This window comes from Pectinophora gossypiella, chromosome 3 (assembly GCF_024362695.1).
Source record: "Pectinophora gossypiella chromosome 3, ilPecGoss1.1, whole genome shotgun sequence".
Classification (NCBI taxonomy): Eukaryota; Metazoa; Arthropoda; class Insecta; order Lepidoptera; family Gelechiidae; genus Pectinophora; species Pectinophora gossypiella.
Window position 1 is genome coordinate 10,549,145 of NC_065406.1, and position 21,520 is coordinate 10,570,664.

The 21,520-nt window shown below is 35.0% G+C and overlaps 1 protein-coding gene across 5 annotated transcripts; it reads left to right on the forward strand.

Moving 5' to 3' along the window:
• The first annotated feature begins 297 nt into the window (after window positions 1–297).
• LOC126381881 (protein tramtrack, alpha isoform-like) lies at window positions 298–20,723 on the forward strand. Of its 5 annotated transcripts, XM_050031437.1 has the most exons (5): window positions 1,317–1,510; window positions 7,275–8,355; window positions 18,415–18,837; window positions 18,924–19,184; window positions 20,153–20,723. In XM_050031437.1, exons 2-5 carry the CDS (start codon window positions 7,497–7,499, stop codon window positions 20,305–20,307), a joined length of 1,698 nt encoding a protein of 565 aa, XP_049887394.1. In that variant the 5' UTR covers window positions 1,317–1,510; window positions 7,275–7,496; the 3' UTR covers window positions 20,308–20,723. The 5 variants fall into 5 exon arrangements, with proteins under 5 accessions (XP_049887391.1, XP_049887394.1, XP_049887393.1 ...); XM_050031434.1 differs by lacking the exons at window positions 1,317–1,510; window positions 18,415–18,837; window positions 18,924–19,184; window positions 20,153–20,723 and adding exons at window positions 298–713; window positions 9,169–14,816; XM_050031436.1 differs by lacking the exons at window positions 18,415–18,837; window positions 18,924–19,184; window positions 20,153–20,723 and adding an exon at window positions 15,045–18,239.
• The last annotated feature ends 797 nt before the right edge of the window (window positions 20,724–21,520 follow it).

Below are 21,520 nucleotides of genomic sequence, written 5' to 3' on the forward strand. Positions count from 1 at the left end.
TAATGATTATTTAAACATAAGTACACGATGTAGGTTTGGTTGACGAAAAGGGATAAACGATTTATTTTTGTTTTTTGTTTCGATGAAAGTAGCTAATAGTCCCAGGTTGTTCCCGGGAGCTGACCGTCACGCATTGTAGTCGCCAGGACTTCACGTCGCGTGTTTTCCACGATTCACTTTTGAAACTTTCTAACCCTGTGGTGGCGGCGCGCGGGGGGAGGGGCGCGCGCTGCCAGAGAGAGGGTACCGACCTCATTGCCCATTGCCACTCCTCCCGCCGAGGCGGCAGGCCATTTTTATTAAAAATACTTCCGACTCCACAAACGCGCGCGGATTTTTTGTTCGTATCCTGTTAAAATTTGTGAAACAATCAAAAAGTACAATTACATTTTAAAAAGTGAATAATTTGTTACATCTTAATTGATTGTTAAAAAAACTTTCCTGAAAATAACTCAAAACTTTGGTGTCTGTGTCTTTTCAAACGAAAAAAAAATTGTAAAAGAGCGCCCCGCGATCTATTTTCCGTGTGGGTTCGGGTGCGTTCGTTGCGAAAAGTGGCGGCAATCGGGCATCTTCGGCGGCGGTCGCCGCGAGGAGCGTCCTACCAACCCCGCCCGTGGGGGACAGAGACGGAGCACGCTGCTGACATGGCGACAACACGAATGGATTGATGTTTTTCACGTGGAAAACTCATCCCTCGAACATATCTAGATGTAAGTGAGCTGATGATAAACATCTATAGCTGTATTCAGTGCATAGGTATATATTTTTAAAAGAACTTCAACGGTTTATTTATTGTTATTAGGTATATCATAGACTTAAAATACAGGAAAGGTACGAAAAATATTAATTGACTTAGGTAGCAAAAGAAGAGTCATCAAGGTCAACCGGCGACAAATTAAAATAAATGTTTCTACATTGATATTCTAGGTAGAAGATACCTATAGGCACTTAACATGAATCATCTTTCTTTTCGTGGTTTTATTAAGGGACGCAGGAGGACGGGTGCAGTCCTTGAGTGCTCACGGACTACACCCTTCTTCAATAAACAGGCCTACCTATTCATTATCTGTCACTGAGAATAAAGGTCGCTCTGAAATAGACGAATATGACGTAGGTTGTATACACCCATCCTAGGATGCATAAATACATAGAATCAGGTTAGATTTAGCCTACAGATCAGGGATGTTCTCTGCAATGGGAGAGAAAATCAATAAATTTCAATAAATCAATATTTTACCATGCACCCTGCGCTGAATATATCCGCTGCCGCCATTTGGATAATGACGGCGTATTTTTTGTGAGAGATATTCGAGGCGCGGAGCGAGTCGGTGGCTCGGCTCTCGGCGCTCGTGGCGCTGTGGCGAACCGTGGCGCGCGCCCGCGCGGGGTTGCGCCGTCAGTCGTCGGGTGAGCGGGGTGCGACGTAAACGCGGACTCAGACTATGGCGGAAGGGCTGATCCTCATTCCCATAAAAGGGTCGAGTTGATTGTGGTGCAGTTACGTGTGGTATGTTTTCTTATGTTAGTGCAGTGATATAATTACACTTCAATGTTTTTTATCTCGTGGTATCGGCCGATTTAAAGTGAATATCGTAGGTAATAATGCCATTGTGATGACGTAATGTAACGCGCTCGACTGGGTGCGTAGTAATAATTCGAGCGCCCGTTTATACCGCGATAACGTTGTGGTCAGCACCTGTGGATGTGGATTGGATTATTCGCGTATTGTATTTTTTTAAATTAGTTATTCCGGTTCAAATAAGATTCTAATTGGAGTGCTCGACGTAGATATTATAATTTCGCCCCGTTATTTCAAGTACCTAACCTTAGTACGGCGTTGTGAATAGTTCTAACCGCCAGTAATGTATGATAATGGAAATGGTGGTGTAAATGCAGAAGGTTACGTGCTGGCAGGATGTTTTTTTCCTACTGCAGTGCGCTCGGCGCACGGATCGCCTCCCGCCGCTAGAGGCGCCCTCGATTTTTTTAACCTTGATTGACTGTAGACAGGCATTGAATTCATTCACCAGCAAACAAAATTTGCCAAAGTCGATACATATCTTAACAACAGCTGATAAATAATATTGTTTGGTGTGCCAGTGTTGATATAATATTATATTTAGTCGGATATTACGGTTTCTAATGAGTATGATAATCACTAAATGTTGATATTAAGCTGGAATGATTTCGTATGAAGCAAAAGCTATTATAAAAACGTTGTAAATACTTAAAACAATAGAGGTTTAATCACGTTTAATTTCAATTTTGATCGTGAAGCGGCGTCGGCTAGTCGGACGTGTCCATAATCCAACTGAAAACAGCCTCCATATTACGAGACGCTGTGCGTAGGTTTACACAATACTGTTTAGCTTTATTGTAACGCCTGCCGCGTTTTACTACTGAGTGTAATTGCTCTTGTTTTTCTGTTAGGAACTATCAAAAAGTTATCATTGAAAACACTTAAAAACTACTGCTTAAAACTAAAATATTATTACATAAATAAACATATACTAATTAATTTAACAAAACATATCTATTTACAAAATAATTCCGTTAATATTGTACGACTTTAATAATAATAATTATCACATTGCGTAGGTAGCCGTACCTACATTCCACAGCCGAGCCGTTACTCTTCCGGTCGGATGTTCGACACAATCCTTCTGCCTTTGTAGCGAGAACACCTCGATTACTCGTATATTTTTTAAATACGTTTTTTTACTAATTTTGTCTACGATATAATAATTTATAGTGTTGTGTTATCCCCATTAATTGGGTAAGTGTAGCAATTACTATTTTTATTAGTTTAAATATCAACGTAGACTAGTACATGCTTTCTTTGTTCATTGCATGACTGTCATTTTTCATAATCATCGTGTAAATGTATTTTCACGCTTTAGTGCTTATTTTATATCATAATTAGCAATCTTTTATGTTCAAAACAACATTTAAATTGTCAATTTTTCTAAATTAATTCTACTTAACCAACTTAAAGTTATCTTTGTACCTAAGTACTTTCCTTGTTTAAATAATTCTTAAATGGAACAATATTAATGTACAAAATACGTTTAATATCGTTGCTATTAAAATTATTCAGCTTAAAATATTCAATTTTACTATTTTTTTAGATAGTTTTTTAAAACAACTACCTACCATAAATTTATCTTGTTCTTTGTTCTTTTTCTAAATTTATTTTGCTAAATTCACTTTTATTGTGTGTAATTTGCTGACAGCCACATCTTAGATTGCTAAGCTTGCTTGCTATCCACTTCCCATCTTCAATCAAGCTAAGGAATCGGCATGTGGCAGTCAGACTGGGAATTCGGACAATTCTTGAAATGACTAATTCCGGGTTCCAGGGTTCACCCTTCGAGTTCAGCAACCGCAGGACCCACTACCGGTCCTGTACTTACCTGCACCGTTTCACCCTTCGAGTTCTACAACCGCAGGACCCACTACCGGTCCTGTACTTACCTCTACCGCTTCACCTTTCGGGTTCTACAACCCGCTGGATCCACTTTCGGTCCTGTACTTACCCCACCGTTTCTGCTGCCCTGCTGCGCGCGCCGGTGTACCCCGTGTCGTCGTGGGAAGAGTTACAGGGAAGTGGTAGTTTTCCTACTGCACCAAGGGTGCTCAGCCAGTATCAAATTACCTGCGACCCAGAGATCCGATCTATGTACTTGCTAGGGATTTAATGTCAATAAACTTGGTTTTATTTCTATATACCGTTTTATTTACCCTAGTAAGTACAACCTATTTGATTCGCGTGATAAGAACGTGACAATGGCGCCCAACGAAGGAAATACTGAGCTGAGTATCCTTTTTGCTGGTTTTAGCATTTTTGGTCATCTTTGGTGTTGGTCTGATTATTTTGTCTAGCTCTAAGTGAATTGTAACTGCAACTTTTGTGTGCTGTGGTTGCTTTGTGGGAATACCTTACTATTTCTCTTTCAAGGTGATTGCATACAATTAAAAACTCAAAATCGAACCTACCACATCGCACAGAAGGAAATCTTTGATTTTGCACTGCCAACCTCTGTCTATCCCTGTGTTTTAATTGTTGTGTACTTTTGATAGTAGCATTTGTTTTCTTGTTATTTTCCTTCTGCCGTTTGTTGTGTTTTAGTTATTAAGACTTCAGGTACTTGCAACACTTACTCAAAAAATAACTATTCAATTAAACTAATTACAATTAAAACATAAAGTAATAGAGATGTCTCGTCCAATCAAATATTTATCACTTCAGAAAGATGAACTCCTTTATGAAGAGGTACATGGCATGTCAAGGATATTAAACTTACAAACTATTCTAAATAATTATATCTAAACTTTTACCTAACTAAAATAAAACTTTCTATATTTACAAAACTTCCTTGCTGGGATGGAAGTGAGAGAAAAACATAGAATCCCCCAGCTGCTTACTAATTCTCGAGCAGACTGTAAGAGTCAGTCAAGAGATTGATGTGTAATACCATCAAACGCCTTAGGCCTGCCAAAAACTTAAATCTTGAGCATGGCATGCGTCTTCTAATATCTTCTAATATTCTCTAAAAATACCTTACATACTACCTTAAAAAAAAAAAAAACTAAAACTACACTTACTAAACTATACTAAAAAATCCAAAACTAGCCTAAAACAATGTCTTACTTACTAAAACTACCTACCGTCTTAAATATATTTACTTATATATAGTATTTCTAATTTTTTTTTTACAAAAAAAAAATATTGAATCTCCAGGCCCTACCCCTAGGACATTCTATTTATTTTATCTTCGGCCCTACCCCGAAGATAAGAAAATTATACTATAAAAAGAAAAAAAAAACGGTTACCTTAAATCTCCTATTGATTACGTGTGAGTACTAAGCTGCGGTTAAAAGTCTAGTACTCTTTTTGGAAAGGACGCAGTCACTTAAAACGAAATAAGATAACTGTTTGTGTGTGAAAGGGATGAAAGAAAGTAGGGGGGTGAATGGAAGGGTTGAAATGAATGTGTACCACGTAATTTTTAGAATAGTCAATAGTAAGAAGGACAGACTAGCTTACATTTTAGTCAGTGGATTTTCTTAGCGAAAATCCTACCCAAAAAAGGGGGGTATGTAACGCCTGCCGCGTTTTACTACTGAGTGTAATTGCTCTTGTTTTTCTGTTAGGAACTATCAAAAAGTTATCATTGAAAACACTTAAAAACTACTGCTTAAAACTAAAATATTATTACATAAATAAACATATACTAATTAATTTAACAAAACATATCTATTTACAAAATAATTCCGTTAATATTGTACGACTTTAATAATAATAATTATCACATTGCGTAGGTAGCCGTACCTACATTCCACAGCCGAGCCGTTACTCTTCCGGTCGGATGTTCGACACAATCCTTCTGCCTTTGTAGCGAGAACACCTCGATTACTCGTATATTTTTTAAATACGTTTTTTTACTAATTTTGTCTACGATATAATAATTTATAGTGTTGTGTTATCCCCATTAATTGGGTAAGTGTAGCAATTACTATTTTTATTAGTTTAAATATCAACGTAGACTAGTACATGCTTTCTTTGTTCATTGCATGACTGTCATTTTTCATAATCATCGTGTAAATGTATTTTCACGCTTTAGTGCTTATTTTATATCATAATTAGCAATCTTTTATGTTCAAAACAACATTTAAATTGTCAATTTTTCTAAATTAATTCTACTTAACCAACTTAAAGTTATCTTTGTACCTAAGTACTTTCCTTGTTTAAATAATTCTTAAATGGAACAATATTAATGTACAAAATACGTTTAATATCGTTGCTATTAAAATTATTCAGCTTAAAATATTCAATTTTACTATTTTTTTAGATAGTTTTTTAAAACAACTACCTACCATAAATTTATCTTGTTCTTTGTTCTTTTTCTAAATTTATTTTGCTAAATTCACTTTTATTGTGTGTAATTTGCTGACAGCCACATCTTAGATTGCTAAGCTTGCTTGCTATCCACTTCCCATCTTCAATCAAGCTAAGGAATCGGCATGTGGCAGTCAGACTGGGAATTCGGACAATTCTTGAAATGACTAATTCCGGGTTCCAGGGTTCACCCTTCGAGTTCAGCAACCGCAGGACCCACTACCGGTCCTGTACTTACCTGCACCGTTTCACCCTTCGAGTTCTACAACCGCAGGACCCACTACCGGTCCTGTACTTACCTCTACCGCTTCACCTTTCGGGTTCTACAACCCGCTGGATCCACTTTCGGTCCTGTACTTACCCCACCGTTTCTGCTGCCCTGCTGCGCGCGCCGGTGTACCCCGTGTCGTCGTGGGAAGAGTTACAGGGAAGTGGTAGTTTTCCTACTGCACCAAGGGTGCTCAGCCAGTATCAAATTACCTGCGACCCAGAGATCCGATCTATGTACTTGCTAGGGATTTAATGTCAATAAACTTGGTTTTATTTCTATATACCGTTTTATTTACCCTAGTAAGTACAACCTATTTGATTCGCGTGATAAGAACGTGACATTATCAACATTTATTCATGCCCATAAACTAATGAATAACAATAAAACCACATTTTTTGCATTTCTTCATTAAAACATAATGAGTTGGTAACGAAATCATATTAGTGAACCATAGCTGTGAAGTCAGATTTTAAATAGCTAGTTGTATGAAATTATTATCGATAATTAACATTATAATTGCCATCATAATTTTCACGCATTAGTAATATACTAATATACTACGAGTAATATACTACGAGTGTAAAGATGAGTGTAATTAATTATGCATGATATGACATAAAATTACACTCGTTATAATAATGGGGGCTTATAGCAACATTATATTACTAAATCCCTGTGTACATGCAACCTTTTTATATCCAAACTGAAACTGAAAAACCAATATTATGAAAGATAGCGTCTTATAACTATCTGAGAGAAAAGAAAATAGCAGACGCGGAGAGCTATCGCGTGAATTTTCTCCGAGGATAATAGCGTGACTGATATCACACATGCTGTAATCATAAAGAGTAATTAATCAGACTCGGCACGAACGGAGAGAAATCATGGCGTCCCCACTTTCTGTTTTAACTTGCATTTAGAGCTTGTCAAAATAAAGATACATTTTGAAACTTTGATGAAGAATTGCGATTGAGAAGCGTTTGACCTGCTGTGGGACACTTCCCACAGCAGTGTAAGCTAACATCAGAATAATACTGTAAAAGTGTCATATTGTAGCCCTGATTTGCCCTATGTAATAAAACCCTTGTTGTCCTATTTCAGGTTCCCCTGCGCCCGTCAAGCGAAAAGCACTGACATTATGAAAAACTTTAATTGAAATGGCTTTTAAAAAGTAAACATTATCTATTGTTGACGTTTTGTTGTATTGTTCATGGAACAAGAGAGAATACTTATGTATACATTATTGAGAAATTGTTGGAATAGATTTTAAGTCTGATCTGCTGAATCATATCTTCCAAAGAAAGTATCTACACAGAAGGAAAGATGGCTACACAAAGATTTTGTTTGAGATGGAACAATCACCAGTCGAACATGCTGTCGGTGTTCGACCAGTTGCTGCATGCGGAGACGTTCACCGACGTCACCCTCGCCGTGGACGGCCAACTGCTGAAGGCGCACAAAATGGTTCTATCGGCGTGCAGCCCCTACTTCCAGGCTTTGTTTGTCAACCATCAAGAAAAACATCCTATTGTCATACTGAAGGATGTTCCCTATTCGGACATGAAAAGCTTATTAGATTTTATGTACAGAGGAGAAGTGAGCGTTGACCAGGAAAGGTTAACGGCTTTCTTAAAAGTAGCCGAGAGTCTAAGGATAAAGGGCCTCACTGAAGTTAACGAGGAGAAATGCGATATTCCAGCCCTTACCAACTCGCTAATACAACAACAGGGTGGTAACGCCTCCGCTCATACTCCCCCACCTCAACTACACAGAATACATCCATACATGCACCAAAAGCGGCCCGCTTCTGGAATGCCCTCGGGAGGAGCACCTCCCAATCTACTAATGCCATTGTTGGGCAACGCACTAATGCAACCGAAAAGAAAACGAGGCCGACCAAGAAAGCTCAGTGGAAGTTCTAGTGACGCCTTAAACACGGCAGCTAGTCCACCAGGCGAGTTCGTACCGGAGTCGGCGTCTCACGCTAACTCCAACCGCGCCGGCGACCAGCTGATCCGAGGCTCCCCGGAAATGCTGGAGGTGAAGATGTCCATGGACGGGTTCAGCGCGGAGGATGGCGGCACGTCGGGCGGCGAGGAGGGCGGTGAGGCACTGCTCATCGACGAGGGTGATGACGCGCAGTCCACCGACGCTCTCGCCGGCAAAGACTCCGAAACCGCAGGTACGTGTTTACATAAACTTCTTGCTGTAGCTGTGACGTTTATAAACATTTTTACCACCCGTTGTATAGCAACAATGTTATCTCTTGTGGTCAAATACAACGAAATATAATAGACGACGAAATCTTTCTTAAATGATAAAAAACGGACTTGTAAAATACTTAGTTTTGGATGAGGATGTATGAAAACACTTTATAGTTGCTTACCTTTTGTAAATATGTTAATCTTCCTTTCCGACAATCTAACACTGTTATATAACAGTTAAACAATTTAGGAAAAATAAGGGAAAAGCTAATGGGATATAAGCTTTGATGGTAGGAAAATAGTTTAAGTGAAAAAGTGAAGTGTACTTTGAATACTACTTATTTATAATATTTAAAGTTTATTCAAAAGGGGTAAGTGATAATCTATCAAATTATTTTTGACATATCGAAGTAACAGATGCTTATTTCTTCTATAAATCAACAGTTAACTATTGCTTGCTTTCTGCTTTCGGGGAGAGCTATTAGAGGAATGGCCAGGGGCAAATTCGGTGTGGTAATGGTTTCAGTACCTAATTTGTAATTTCTTCCATCAAAAACTTCTTTGAGTAATATTAAGTTATAATACGAGAAAAGGGAAAACAAACAAGGCTTATTCCCAATAGCTTTCCTTCATTATAAAGCAATTGGAAATATTCTAGTCAAAAATCAGTTTACAATCAGTTTTGTTTAGATAAACACTAAAATATTTCCAATAAAACTAAATACAACTTTAAATTCATTAATACACTTACCCAATTCGCGTAAATGAGACCTGAAATTGTAATATTTCAGATCCCGATAAAGCGCCCAAAGAGGAATCCCAGCAAAACTATCCAAGCAATGGTCCCGTGCTATCTATCGAAAACGGATCGATAAAGCAGGAGCCGGCTTCCGACGCCACCGACGGCTACAACGAGCCCATCGAATACAAATACAATCCCGACAGAAGCCGCGAAAACTCCAATTCACAAGAAGGCCCTCTCAAAGACACCGATGACAAAATCAGACTAGGTCGTAACTTAAAGCCAAAGAATAGTAAAAAACTACTACCCCAAATGTCAAAAATTAGAGCCCGAAACTTATTCAATCAGCTCTCTGGTCTTTCTAACTTAAATCCGGCGCTTAATAGTTTTGATAAGTTTCCTCCCGAGACTGTACTAATGCCGGCCCTCGCTACACAGCTCTTTGCTGCCGAGCTGGAACAAAATAATCTGAATTTGGCTAACAATGAGGTGGCAGACTTGTCGCAAACCAACTGGGAACACCGCATATTCCCTTCTCCTATCAGGAAGAATAATATGGGAAGTGTAGGTAACTACCATGAGGAAACTAACGAGTCTGTGAGGGATTACTGCATCAAAGAAGGTGAAAATGTCTTTAGGTGCAAAATATGCGCCCGTGTATACACTCATATCAGCAATTTCTGTCGCCATTATGTTACTTCGCATAAAAAGGACGTCAAGGTGTTCCCATGTCCGATTTGCTTCAAGGAGTTCACTCGAAAAGATAACATGATTGCACATCTTAAGATAATACACAAAAATCAGCCCAACGCCAATGAACAAATGGCAAAACAAGAGTCTTAATCAAATTGGCAGAATAGTCATTACTCAGCATATTTTGAAGTGGAAGTAAAAGATCTGATTACAGCGAGAGTAGGGTTCACTCACCTCTTAACCAGATGAATTCGAAATAGTATGTAACATATAGATTGCCGTTGAATAGGTCTCGAGCTCTATGTTTCACAATGTATCAATAAGTTTGTTGATATTAACGATATAGAAGTCGTTTGTTGTTATAATTATCTATTTATTTATGTTGTTCCATTGTTTCTCACGAGTGCTGATTTCAAAGAGATTTAAGAAATATTCTTTAATTTACTTGTTATTTTGCACTTAATTGTTACTTAATTTTATTACTTACAAAATTTTCAGGGTACAAAGCAACTACTCATGGTGATCGTTAATTCAAATGTAGTCTATTCAATTACTGTTTATATTCTGATTATTACATGCAATTCTCATTGAACTGAATTAGTTAGTTAAATTAGTCTAGTAGTTATATTAACGAGCGTAGCAATGGCGAGGCCTTTTATAAGTCACTATGGCAGCTATAGCTGTCGATAGCGACCTGCCCGCTGGTCCGTGGACGAGGCTCTATATATTGACTGGAAAGGCTCGATATCTAGCCGCCATTGTGTAGTGGTGTAAATGCATTTTCATTTAACTTGCCTTATTAGTGATCTTAGTTGTAAATAACGATTTGACTTCTCCGAAGTAGAACTCAACACAGGCTATGATTTTAATATCTAGAATTGTTAAGATTAATTTATAATATTTTATTAATGTTGAAATATTTGGTTGTATATGTTATGCTATTCAGAGACGCGTGTATCTAATTACAGCGTAATAGAAACAAATCTTAAATGAACGTAGCATCAAATCTCATTGCAGCGAAGAACGTAGAAAATTAAATCACACCTATTTATAATTTATGAATTGTAATTATAAACACCTTCAGTTCCTGTGCGATTATAAGCCCCAAATTCCAAAAGATAGAAAGGTACGAGTTAAAATTAGCAAAAGAGAACTCTTATTTCTTATCAATAGACAATTTATTATGTAAACTATATCTATCTACCGACTATACACGTGTACGTCAAAGACAATATTGTACGAGGCTAGTAAGTACATACCTATTTATTACAAAGTTTAAACATGCAAAGAGTAGTTAAGAAGCTCCTCAGAAATATTCTCATTTTTATTGCTATGAAATGTTATAATTGTAACAGTTTATTTGGAAAATGAAAAGAATAAATCTATTTAAATGTAAATATTTTGAAGATAGAACTTGGCGTTGTTATAAAAGTGATTAGCAAGGTGCTTTGAAAGAACTTATTGATAACTGGAATCATGAGATGATTTGTAAATTATATTTTAGTAGGAATCAAAATGCCTTAAATATTAAATAAGGAAAGTACTTATAAATTATTTAGTTAAAACTTAGAGGCAAAATGTAGTCTTCCATGTAACTATAGCAACACTTTTTGTCACTGAAGGACTCTGGGACCCATCACTGGATACAAATAGGTTGATCAGGTGTTCAATGTTACACCATGTAAACAATATTTTCCACTGTCTTATTGATTGTGGGGCCCAAAGTTCATTACTGTCTAGTGGTTAAAACCTAGATTTATCATGACCACTACTATAGGTATTTCATGAATATCGTGCGTTAACGAGGCGCATTGTCTACAACTAAATACTCAGATAATATTTACTTCTATAGAACCTACTTCGACACGAATTTCGTTTGTGAAACCCCAGATAAATTCCAAAATATTAAATGTAGGTCCAGGGAACGCTTGCCTATTAGTGTGCCTTTACTTGTATATAAGTTAAATATTTATCGACTACTAGATGACTAAGAAATTTCAAAGAATGTTATGTATATTTATTTATTTTCATTATTCAGAGTTTACAATCTATATACTTTAAGAAGCTTCCTTAGAAATAGAAACCTTTTAGGCCCAAGTAGTTAAAAATAAAATTTATATATTTAAAAATAAGAATATCATCTCATGTTTCCCATTTTATTTGGAAAGCAAAAGAACTAATGTTTTGAGAAGTTAATAATTAATGAAATCGTAAGATTCGAGGCGACTTAGTCTTGATAAATCAATATTAAGACTGTTTAAATTCATAAAACGAATTTATTGTACCTTCATAAACTTTATAATGAAAATTTATCTTGGACAATGATAGGTACTTAATGGGGAAATTAGATTAAGGTGAGGCTATTACTGAAAATTTTCGAAAATCTCTTACTTATTATAGTCAATTTAGCCAGTGCCTAAGCTTAATCCATTCTACACCGTATCTTAACTTAGTATTTTTTTTTATAAGATATGAAAGAAGTACCGAAACATTTATTTAAACATTTTTGTTCAGATGAAGGGTACAGTTCTAACTGTTTTAAATATAATTTGTGACGTGTTTCCATTTACCAACCTATATTATCATACAATATACTTTATTTATTAAATGTTATATCATCAATTGGTGCTAAATTATACTTGTATAAGAGAACGTCACATATGATGTGACCTATAAATGAAATTGTCCCTATAATATATACTTAATTATTGTTTGTTGAATTGTTGTTTCAAAATTTATCTATAAGTCGTCCTGTTTTTATTGGGGTTTAGAAAGTTTTGGGAAAAGAATATTATGAACTTTTGTTACCGGTATATCGAATGTTTACTTATTGCCTGTCTACTTAATGCATTATTTTTGTGTAGTTGTCTACAACACAATAGAGAATATATCTCGCAGTAACACTGTTATGTAACCCATATGTCGTCGATTATCACATTCGTAAAGCAATAATATTATAATCATTACGGTTTAATTAAAACAGTTGCAGCATACTTATTCTAAGGTTATCAACGCGATAACGTTTTAATTCATTTATCTAAATAAAACTATATTACCTTTTAGAAATAGTCCAGACGGGAGAACATGATTTATGAAAAAGTTATTTGGTAATTTGTTTAATATAACAGTTTGTTGCCAACTTGGAATTTATGATACACAAAGAAATGAGCCTAAATGTTTTGTAACTGTAAATTACAATCAAGTTGATGATAAACCAAAACGAGTAACAACAGAACTATTACCACATGTTTAATTATTGAGACAGATATTTAAGAAATTCAATCAATATAACACAACTCTCATAGTATATAAATATTATATATTATATTACTTACTGGTATGAATTAACATTACGCGAAATGTTTATTTAAATAGTCTTTAGCCAAATGTTGAATACATCAATAATTTTATTGTTTGCACTTAGACAATAGCAAATGCAAAATGTAATATTTAGATACATTTAGATGAAGATTACACGACTTAGAGCTATTTGTTAATGAAGAAAATACATTGGTATACAATAAGGTGTTAATTACTATTTTTAGAATCTTTAAAGAAATAATAAAAGTTACAGGAAAAATAGCAAATCTTTCTCTTGCAGTTATTATTATGTTTTGTTTTGTTTCACTTGTTTATATTTGATTTATTATAATACCTTCTTTATTTGATTGTGACGTTGGCAAAATCTCATTATATTAACAGCTTATTTAGTAGAATGTTGAATTATATTGTGTACTTATTATGTTTCATGAAACGCTATAGGCATCTGAAGCTTAACACTGTAATGTGGACGTTAAAGTGAGTTATGGGTGACGACCCCGGGCCGTGTGCCACGCGAGTTCCCGGCTCGCTCGTCTGTACACTTTACACTCCGGTGATATTACAGCAACGACGACCGACACTAACGATTCAGATTATTAAAAAATAAATTTTATTTTAATAGTAGCAAAGTAACAACACGGGTTATTAGTAAAGAGTAGAATAAAGGTTAAGTTATTTATAATATTGTAGACATAAATAGTATTGTTAACAATGGAGTGACTTTTTTAAACTGTAGGGAGCTTGGTAGTCACGAAGAGAGGACTGATCAGGTATGTTATCCTATGACACTACTCTCAGGTAGACGGTGTGGTTAGAGCTAGATATGTTTAATGTGCTTTCTATGTTGCTCAAATTGATGCTATGCGGTGAACAAAGTATTTTTGGTCCAGTACAAATTGTTGCTTGTGTATTTTTATTTTAAACTCCATGAATTTAAGCATCATCCACACATTTTATTTTAATGAGGCTATTCTTATGTTTCTTTTTCAAATTACGCCTTAATTTTAAGTTTATGTGAACGAGGCAGCTACATACTTCAGTTCCTTGAATTTTAATTCCTCTCAGTAAAGAACGATACGAGTTATGTTTATTTTTCAACTTTGAAACCCACCTTTTGTGATCTTTAAAGCTAAGTTAACTGAATGTTATTTTTATAATTATTGTACCTACTTACTGTACTTGCCGAAATAGTTCCAAATGCAAACACTTGAGTCCTATTATATCATAGTGAAATCTATTCTTTTTTTTTGTTATATTATTTTTTAATTTATTATTTAGACGTAATGGTTATTTCATATATTTTAAGCAGTCCGATTGGCAAAACTTCAATGTTTGTTCAAATCTTGGCTACTGTAAGCACTATCTATGAACTCTACATCGATGCAACCTAACTTTATCATTTTTATCGTGCTCAGCCACTAAAATGTAATTAATTATTTTATTTGGTTCTGAATTTTTAATTTTGATTTGTATGTTTTAATTTAAGATTTACACTACATGGATGAGTTTGTTTTGCATGTTCATTGATATACTGTGGTGCTACTGTTACATCAGCATCTTGATGGTCAAGTAAATCAAACTTATACATATCGAGTAGGGTCATCGATTGTAGTTCATCATTTTTATCATGGTCAAATCGATGTCATTCATTCAATTTGAACAAATAAAGGTTAATATATTTTATTTGGTTTTTATTTTGCCTGCCCACAATTATAGATGTTATAATTTGCAAGTCTATCATATTTGGATCGTAGTTTTTTGGTACCTACACAATACCTAGTATATGCAATAGCTAGATTTTTATTTATTGCTAATAACACCAAATTGTTAATAGAAGTATAAAATATTAGTCTTGTTTAATTAAGGATTGTCTCATGATATATTAACATTTTACATTATTATTTATTTCAGATCGTGGCACACCAGATTCTGAAAATAAGGATCAATCAATTGACGGTCATGGTAAAATTCGTGTGAACCCAGCGACTCAGGCATCCACCTCGAACGAGTATCAAAACGACTCCCTCAACAACAACACGTTACAAGGCAATCAGATGCAGAGGCCATCGGTTCGGAGAAGGATAAGGAGAAGAGCAAACTCTGCCTCCAACGATCCAGCAGAACAGCTAACGGAGATGTCGGTCCGAGGCCTCAACCTGTTCCGGTACGCCTCGGTCAACGAAGGCGTCTACCAGTGCACAGAGTGCGCCAAGGAAAATATCCAGAAAACTTTCAAAAACAAATATTCATTCCAGAGGCATGCGTTCCTTTACCATGAAGGTCAACAGAGGAAAGTTTTTCCTTGTCCCGTATGCTGCAAAGAATTCTCAAGGCCTGACAAAATGAAAAATCATATGAAAACGACACATGACTGTTACGTGCCCAAGGACTGTGTTTATCCACCGAACGCGTTCTTCATGCTGCCCGGGATGGAGGGGCAGCTACCGCCGGGCATCAAGCTGGAGGCGATGGGCGCGGGCTCGCCGCGCGGCTCCACGCCCTCGCACTCCTCACCCGACCCCGCGCAAGTCTGAGTGAAGTCACGTGACATACGCACACTCAGTATTATTCCAAGATAACTTTCTATAAGGACCATCTATGTGCCTTCGATAAATGCCTAAAAATATGTTATCCTACAGTTAGTGTTCTTTAGATATTTAGATTTCCGGAGTTCAATTATTAGAGTATTTATTCTATTTTTGGAGTAAAATTTTGATGTACACTTTTATAAGTACGTATTATATATTTCCAATGATACCGTTATGCATTTAATATCTAATGTTTGTTACATAAAGCTCATTACGTTATACATGTTTAAAAGTATGGTTGTGCAAATATTAGACAATAAATATAATAAAATCGTATAATTATGGCCAGTTACGCAATAATTACGCTATTATAAAATTTTGACACTTTTATACATCAATATATAGAGCACAAATAGGTGCCGTACAAGTGCCTGGTATGTTAATAATGGACATTATAAGTCGAAAGTTTTCCATTTAGTTCTGAGTTGTTGCCCAGAAAGTAGAGTTAGCGCAATATCGCAAGACACCAACCAAAGACTGTAACTAACATTTCATCCGTCTTGGCATTATGACAATAATATATATTATAATATGGAGAATATCTGCTTTGAACATTGGCAACAAGTAAGAGCATCTCGAAATAACTTTACGGCTAACTTGTTAAAATACTTATAGCAAAGTTAATTTTGAATTCTTTATCATTAAAGACTTGTGTAATGTAGATGTATTAATGGAATTACTATCTAAATGTTAGTGAGTTTACTGTTACTGGTACCTTTTGAATCTTTATTAGTAGGAGAGTATAGTTTGAGAAGTTAAATTATCAATATGTTCGCATAAAGTTTAGCAGTGCCATAGCACATTTATTATATTTGTTTAAATGTATAGATACGGATGTTTCCAACTCTTGCTACTTATTTCTCTTTTAGAGTAAGGTGGAGTCCTCGGAGTTCCAGGACCAGAAACGACATGAAATCACCAGTTCTTCCATTAATAAGGGAAATAACATTTAGATAATGTTTACGGTAACGACTAATCTCCATGTTTATATTAAGTTCAAATCTGAGAGGATTATACTAAGTATAAGAGCAATTTTTATTAAGAGAGAAAGTTTAAAAATTATAGATTTTAGATTTATTACTTTATCTACTTAAAAGATTATCGGTTATATTGAGTTTTTTTGTATTTTAGCGCACAATATTTGAAATAGTTTATGTGAAGTTTATTTTAAGTTTTGATAAGTCACGTTCTTGTATATAGTTTATGGTGTATTACTTGAATCATTAATATTACATAGTCGCCAATAAGGTATTAACAATCGCAGTGTGATTTTATATAAATATAAGTCAGCGCCAGTCAATCGCACAAATAATCTCAAACGTGGTCGCATTTGCATGACGTGTCGTAGAGGTATGCGATTTATGTGTAGTTATTTTTATTTCTTTTATTTTTGTTTTAATTCACAACTCATGTCACACTCATACGTGGACTTTGGTTCTGATTTTTTTCTTCCTTAACTAATTGGTGAGCGTTATTTTTTCTTTCTCTTGTAGTATTTTATTTTGTGATATTAGTGCTAACTAAGTTGGCGATCATGTTCATTGTTGAGTTATTGTAATTCTTTACTTTTTTCACTTCTTAACACGTGCTGCAAGGCAGCGTATTAATATGTGTCTATAAATACCTGACATTTTCAAATCATTTAATGTTTAAGGGTAAAAGTATTATGTACAAACAGCACTTGAGTGAAGTAGTATTTTGGTATTCTTCGTAATTTTGATTTCAGTAATCACACTTAGGGTTTAAATTTTATTTGAAAAAAAAAAAATAGATAATTACTATTTTACAGAATTCCTATATAGTTTAAAACTTGTAGATTATGTTTGGTATGTATAATTGGTACATAGAAGTTCAGATATATGCATTACTTACTTTATATTTTATCACAAGTTTGTATAGTTTTTTTTATTTCATGTGAAGTGCAATGTTTTATAAGCAAGTGTTGTTTATTCTATATTCTATTCAAATAATTACAATACAGATCAAAATATGTTTAAATCGCCTTGATAAAGGTTTATTAGATATCTACACGGTATATTCTTTCGTTGTTCACTTATGTCTAAAAATATATAATTCTAAATTTATTTCCTTTTATATCCTACTAAATTGAGTTACGTCTAATTTACTGTAGGTACATTTAAGAGGAATCGTCGATAGTATTTTATTTTTCAGTGAGTATAGACGTCGGCCATATTGAATATTTTAATCTCTCGACAATTCCTTACTTTATAGTATATTTTAATAAGACCGTTAGATTTTCGATAGTGTTTATATAGTAACAGTTATTAACAAATACTACCACAGTTTAACTGATTTAATGAATAATTTTAATAAGTCTAATTATCGTTGCAAACATCAAAGCTTTAACAATACATTGATGTAAACGAGACAACAAAATATTTTTATTGTAACAAAAAGTAGGTTTATATTACAGAAAGGATCTTACCATCTCACTGAATAATCAATGTGAAAACATGTACACTACAAGTAATCCAAATAAAACTGAAAAATATATGAACTGTTGTTATTTTTTTCTATTTTCCTGAGTTTTCCAAAGTGTATTTTTATTGTGTATGGTGACCATGAGCAATCATTCCTTCCTTTTGCAAAACTATAATTAAAATGTCGATTTTTAGATTTTTTATTATAAAATGGCATTAATGTTTCACGAATATTTAATGTAACTATTTCAGATTACCACTTCACAGATGAAGATGGCAACACCATGCCTGTAATAACTCTGGAAGTATTGTCTGACTCGAGCCACGAACACTTCGAGCATGTTCAAGAGCCGTACGCTGAGATATATCCCGTGAGTTACGTCCATGCTACACCGGATTCAAATACTGGATTACACTTCCTCTCAGAGAAATCCGATGAATCGGTTAAGATAGTCGATAAGGATGAGTCTAAAGAAACACCAAAGGCAAGGACTGATTTGTTAGAGTACATGATGAGGAATGACGGAAGTGTCGTGTGCAAGCTTTGTGGGGAAATATTGCAGAGTCGAACACATTGGTACCGGCACAAATATAAACACCACGTCACACAGCCGCTCCATCCTGCCCCGCTTTTCCAGTGCGAACAATGTCTTGTGTTTTTCAAGAGTAGAAAAGGTTGGTTTAGTTTAAAAAAAACTGTAGTCGATAACATGATGTTACTGTACTGACAAATTTCACAAAAACATTCTACTATCTTTCAGGGTATATCGGCCACTTAGCTAGCAGACACAGCGAAGTACTAGCAGAATCAAATCCAGTATTAAATAACTCGCAAGTAGAAGCGACTGCGATAGTAAAGGAGACAACCACACAAGCTACCCAGGTCACTCCAGAAGAACCAGTTCAACCAGATCCTGAAATGTCTATACCAAAAACCACTGTACCAACTTACCAATCATCAGTACTGAAACAAGCGCCTGCGAGAACAACAGAAGCAAAAAGAGCTTCTAGAGGAAGTCGAGGTAAATCTTGAAGCGACTTAGTAAGTCACAGACTAAAAATTGTTCCCTAAATCAGAATAAGCACTCCAAATCACTAGATATCAATGTATATTTATGACGATACAGAAAATCTACTTCTTATCAATTAATCACACCATTCTCTAAACACACATACATTACTAGTTAGTGGAAGCTGCTGCTCTAGCAGCTTCCGATCCCAAGATAAGGTCGTAGGGCTAACATACATAACATACACAAATACACTGTCACACACACACGCACACACGCACACTCGCACACTCGCACACACGCACACACACACGCACACACACACACACACACACACACACACACACACACACACACACACACACACACACACACACACACACACACACACACACACTGCAACCGTTCCCGAATCTATTTTTTATATTCTTACTTAATTACTTGTTTCATTTTAATTAATGTAATCGCTCATTTTTGTTTTCCACTACTTTTGTCATTTTACTGTATTGGTTCTTTTTACATTATATAAGTTTACTCTTATAGCTCAACTTATGTGGCCGAACCCTGATTACCAAGTCACAGGCCTGTGTGCTTAGTTTGGTTTATCAGAGTTCAACAATTAATTTGTACAACTTTGTTTCTTATAAATAAATAAATAAAAATGTCACGAGATAAAAATTCTGATTTCTTTCAAATCAAATATATTTTCAACGTAGTATTTTCATTGCTGTACCAAGGTTTCATCACTGCACGAACTTAGGGTCTTAACTAGCCACAAAGAGCTCAAAAAGATAAGGACAACATGTTGTTGTACCTGTTAGGAAATCCATCACCCGTTAAACAAGGATACCCTCGAGTGTACCGGGTGAGAGTAAGGACTCAGCGCTTCCCATTTGCCTGGCCAAGTAATGAATGTCATCTAAGACACGTCATAAAAAATATTTACCCGGTGACTAAACTTACATGTACGCTTATTTCAGATGCAAACCCAGCTGATTGGGAGGAGAAGCGATCTCGAGAGGAGAAGCTGGTATCAGATATAATAGACCGCGTGCGTCGTGAGTGTGAGGCCCAGGGCACCGGCGGCCCCGCGAGGCGAGGCTATTCTCGTCGGTACACCCTCATGCACACATAACGCCGAATTAGGAATGCGTACGGAAAAAAAGTTCCTGTATTGATTAAGTTCGCTCGGGAAACGTCACCCGATGTAGTTATTAAAAACTCCGCTCTCTCCTCCGATCTCCGATCTCATTGTTAAAAATAAAAAGGACACTTAAGATCCCTGGTAATTGAGTAGATAAGATATGAAAATTAAAATATTTGATTATTTCATAAAATTTTAACATAATGGAAAAATTTAGTTTTCAATAGAATGTGGCCTAATATGTTTTAAAAAATTTTAAAAAGTGCTCATTTTGTGCCAAGAGTAAATTAGCACGTGCCAATTGTATTACTAAAGTTAAGGTGCCAAAATTGTCCAGTATTGTAAATGAAGTAGGTACCTAATAAAATAATGCATTTAAATATTTCAATAATTTGACCGTAATGTGACAGTTGTGTAACTCAGTAGATGTCTATAACAATTCATTTAAATCATTAATTAACTCTTTATATTTAAAACATAATTTATATATTATAGTACATCATCTAATTGATCGAGATAGTGCCATTTGCGACATTTGCCTTCACATGAATATGCCTCCTACAACACAACACACAAACACAATTTTTATTAAACCTTTTTTTTTTATTTTGTTATTTATTTTAGTTTTTTATGTTAATTGTTAAGTAGGTATTTGTATTTTTTTTTGTTTATTATTATTTATTTATGTATTTTTGTCTTAACTGTTTGTCTGGAACAACAAACTTTCACATTTACTTATGATATCTCAGTTTACTTTTATTTAATACAAGAAGAAGACAATATTATAACATAACACAGTCATGCAATCTCAAAATCTTGTCAACCACAACATTCAGGGTTATTAACCTATCCCTATCACTGATTATATAAACCATCATGTAAAAAATAAGTTCTACTGTGAGAAGTAGGAACTAATGCTGTCCTCTATGCTCCCATCACAATTGAAGCATATAAATTATAAATAAAACATAACTGTTTCATGTAATGGTTATAGATTATAAGTATGAGAAGTGAGACTGGATAAACCATTAGACAACGGAAAAAATATAAGTATTATATTTAACAGTTTATATAGGAATATAAGTGTAGGTTTTGTTAAACATTTGTTTGTATTATAATGAAGTTGCTTTAATGTTTTGATAAGTCTTGTGCAATATTGGCATAACAAAACGGGTGTTAACTAATAAATTAAGTTATTTTTATA

Excerpts from the sequence above, each read along its gene's own strand:
- LOC126381881 (XM_050031437.1), top strand. The coding sequence starts at position 7,497 with ATGGCTACACAAAGATTTTGTTTGAGATGGAACAATCACCAGTCGAAC. Across the intron at positions 8,356-18,414 it reads CAAAGACTCCGAAACCGCAG|ATTACCACTTCACAGATGAA; the intron begins GTACGTGTTTAC and ends TAACTATTTCAG. Across the intron at positions 18,838-18,923 it reads GTTTTTCAAGAGTAGAAAAG|GGTATATCGGCCACTTAGCT; the intron begins GTTGGTTTAGTT and ends ACTATCTTTCAG.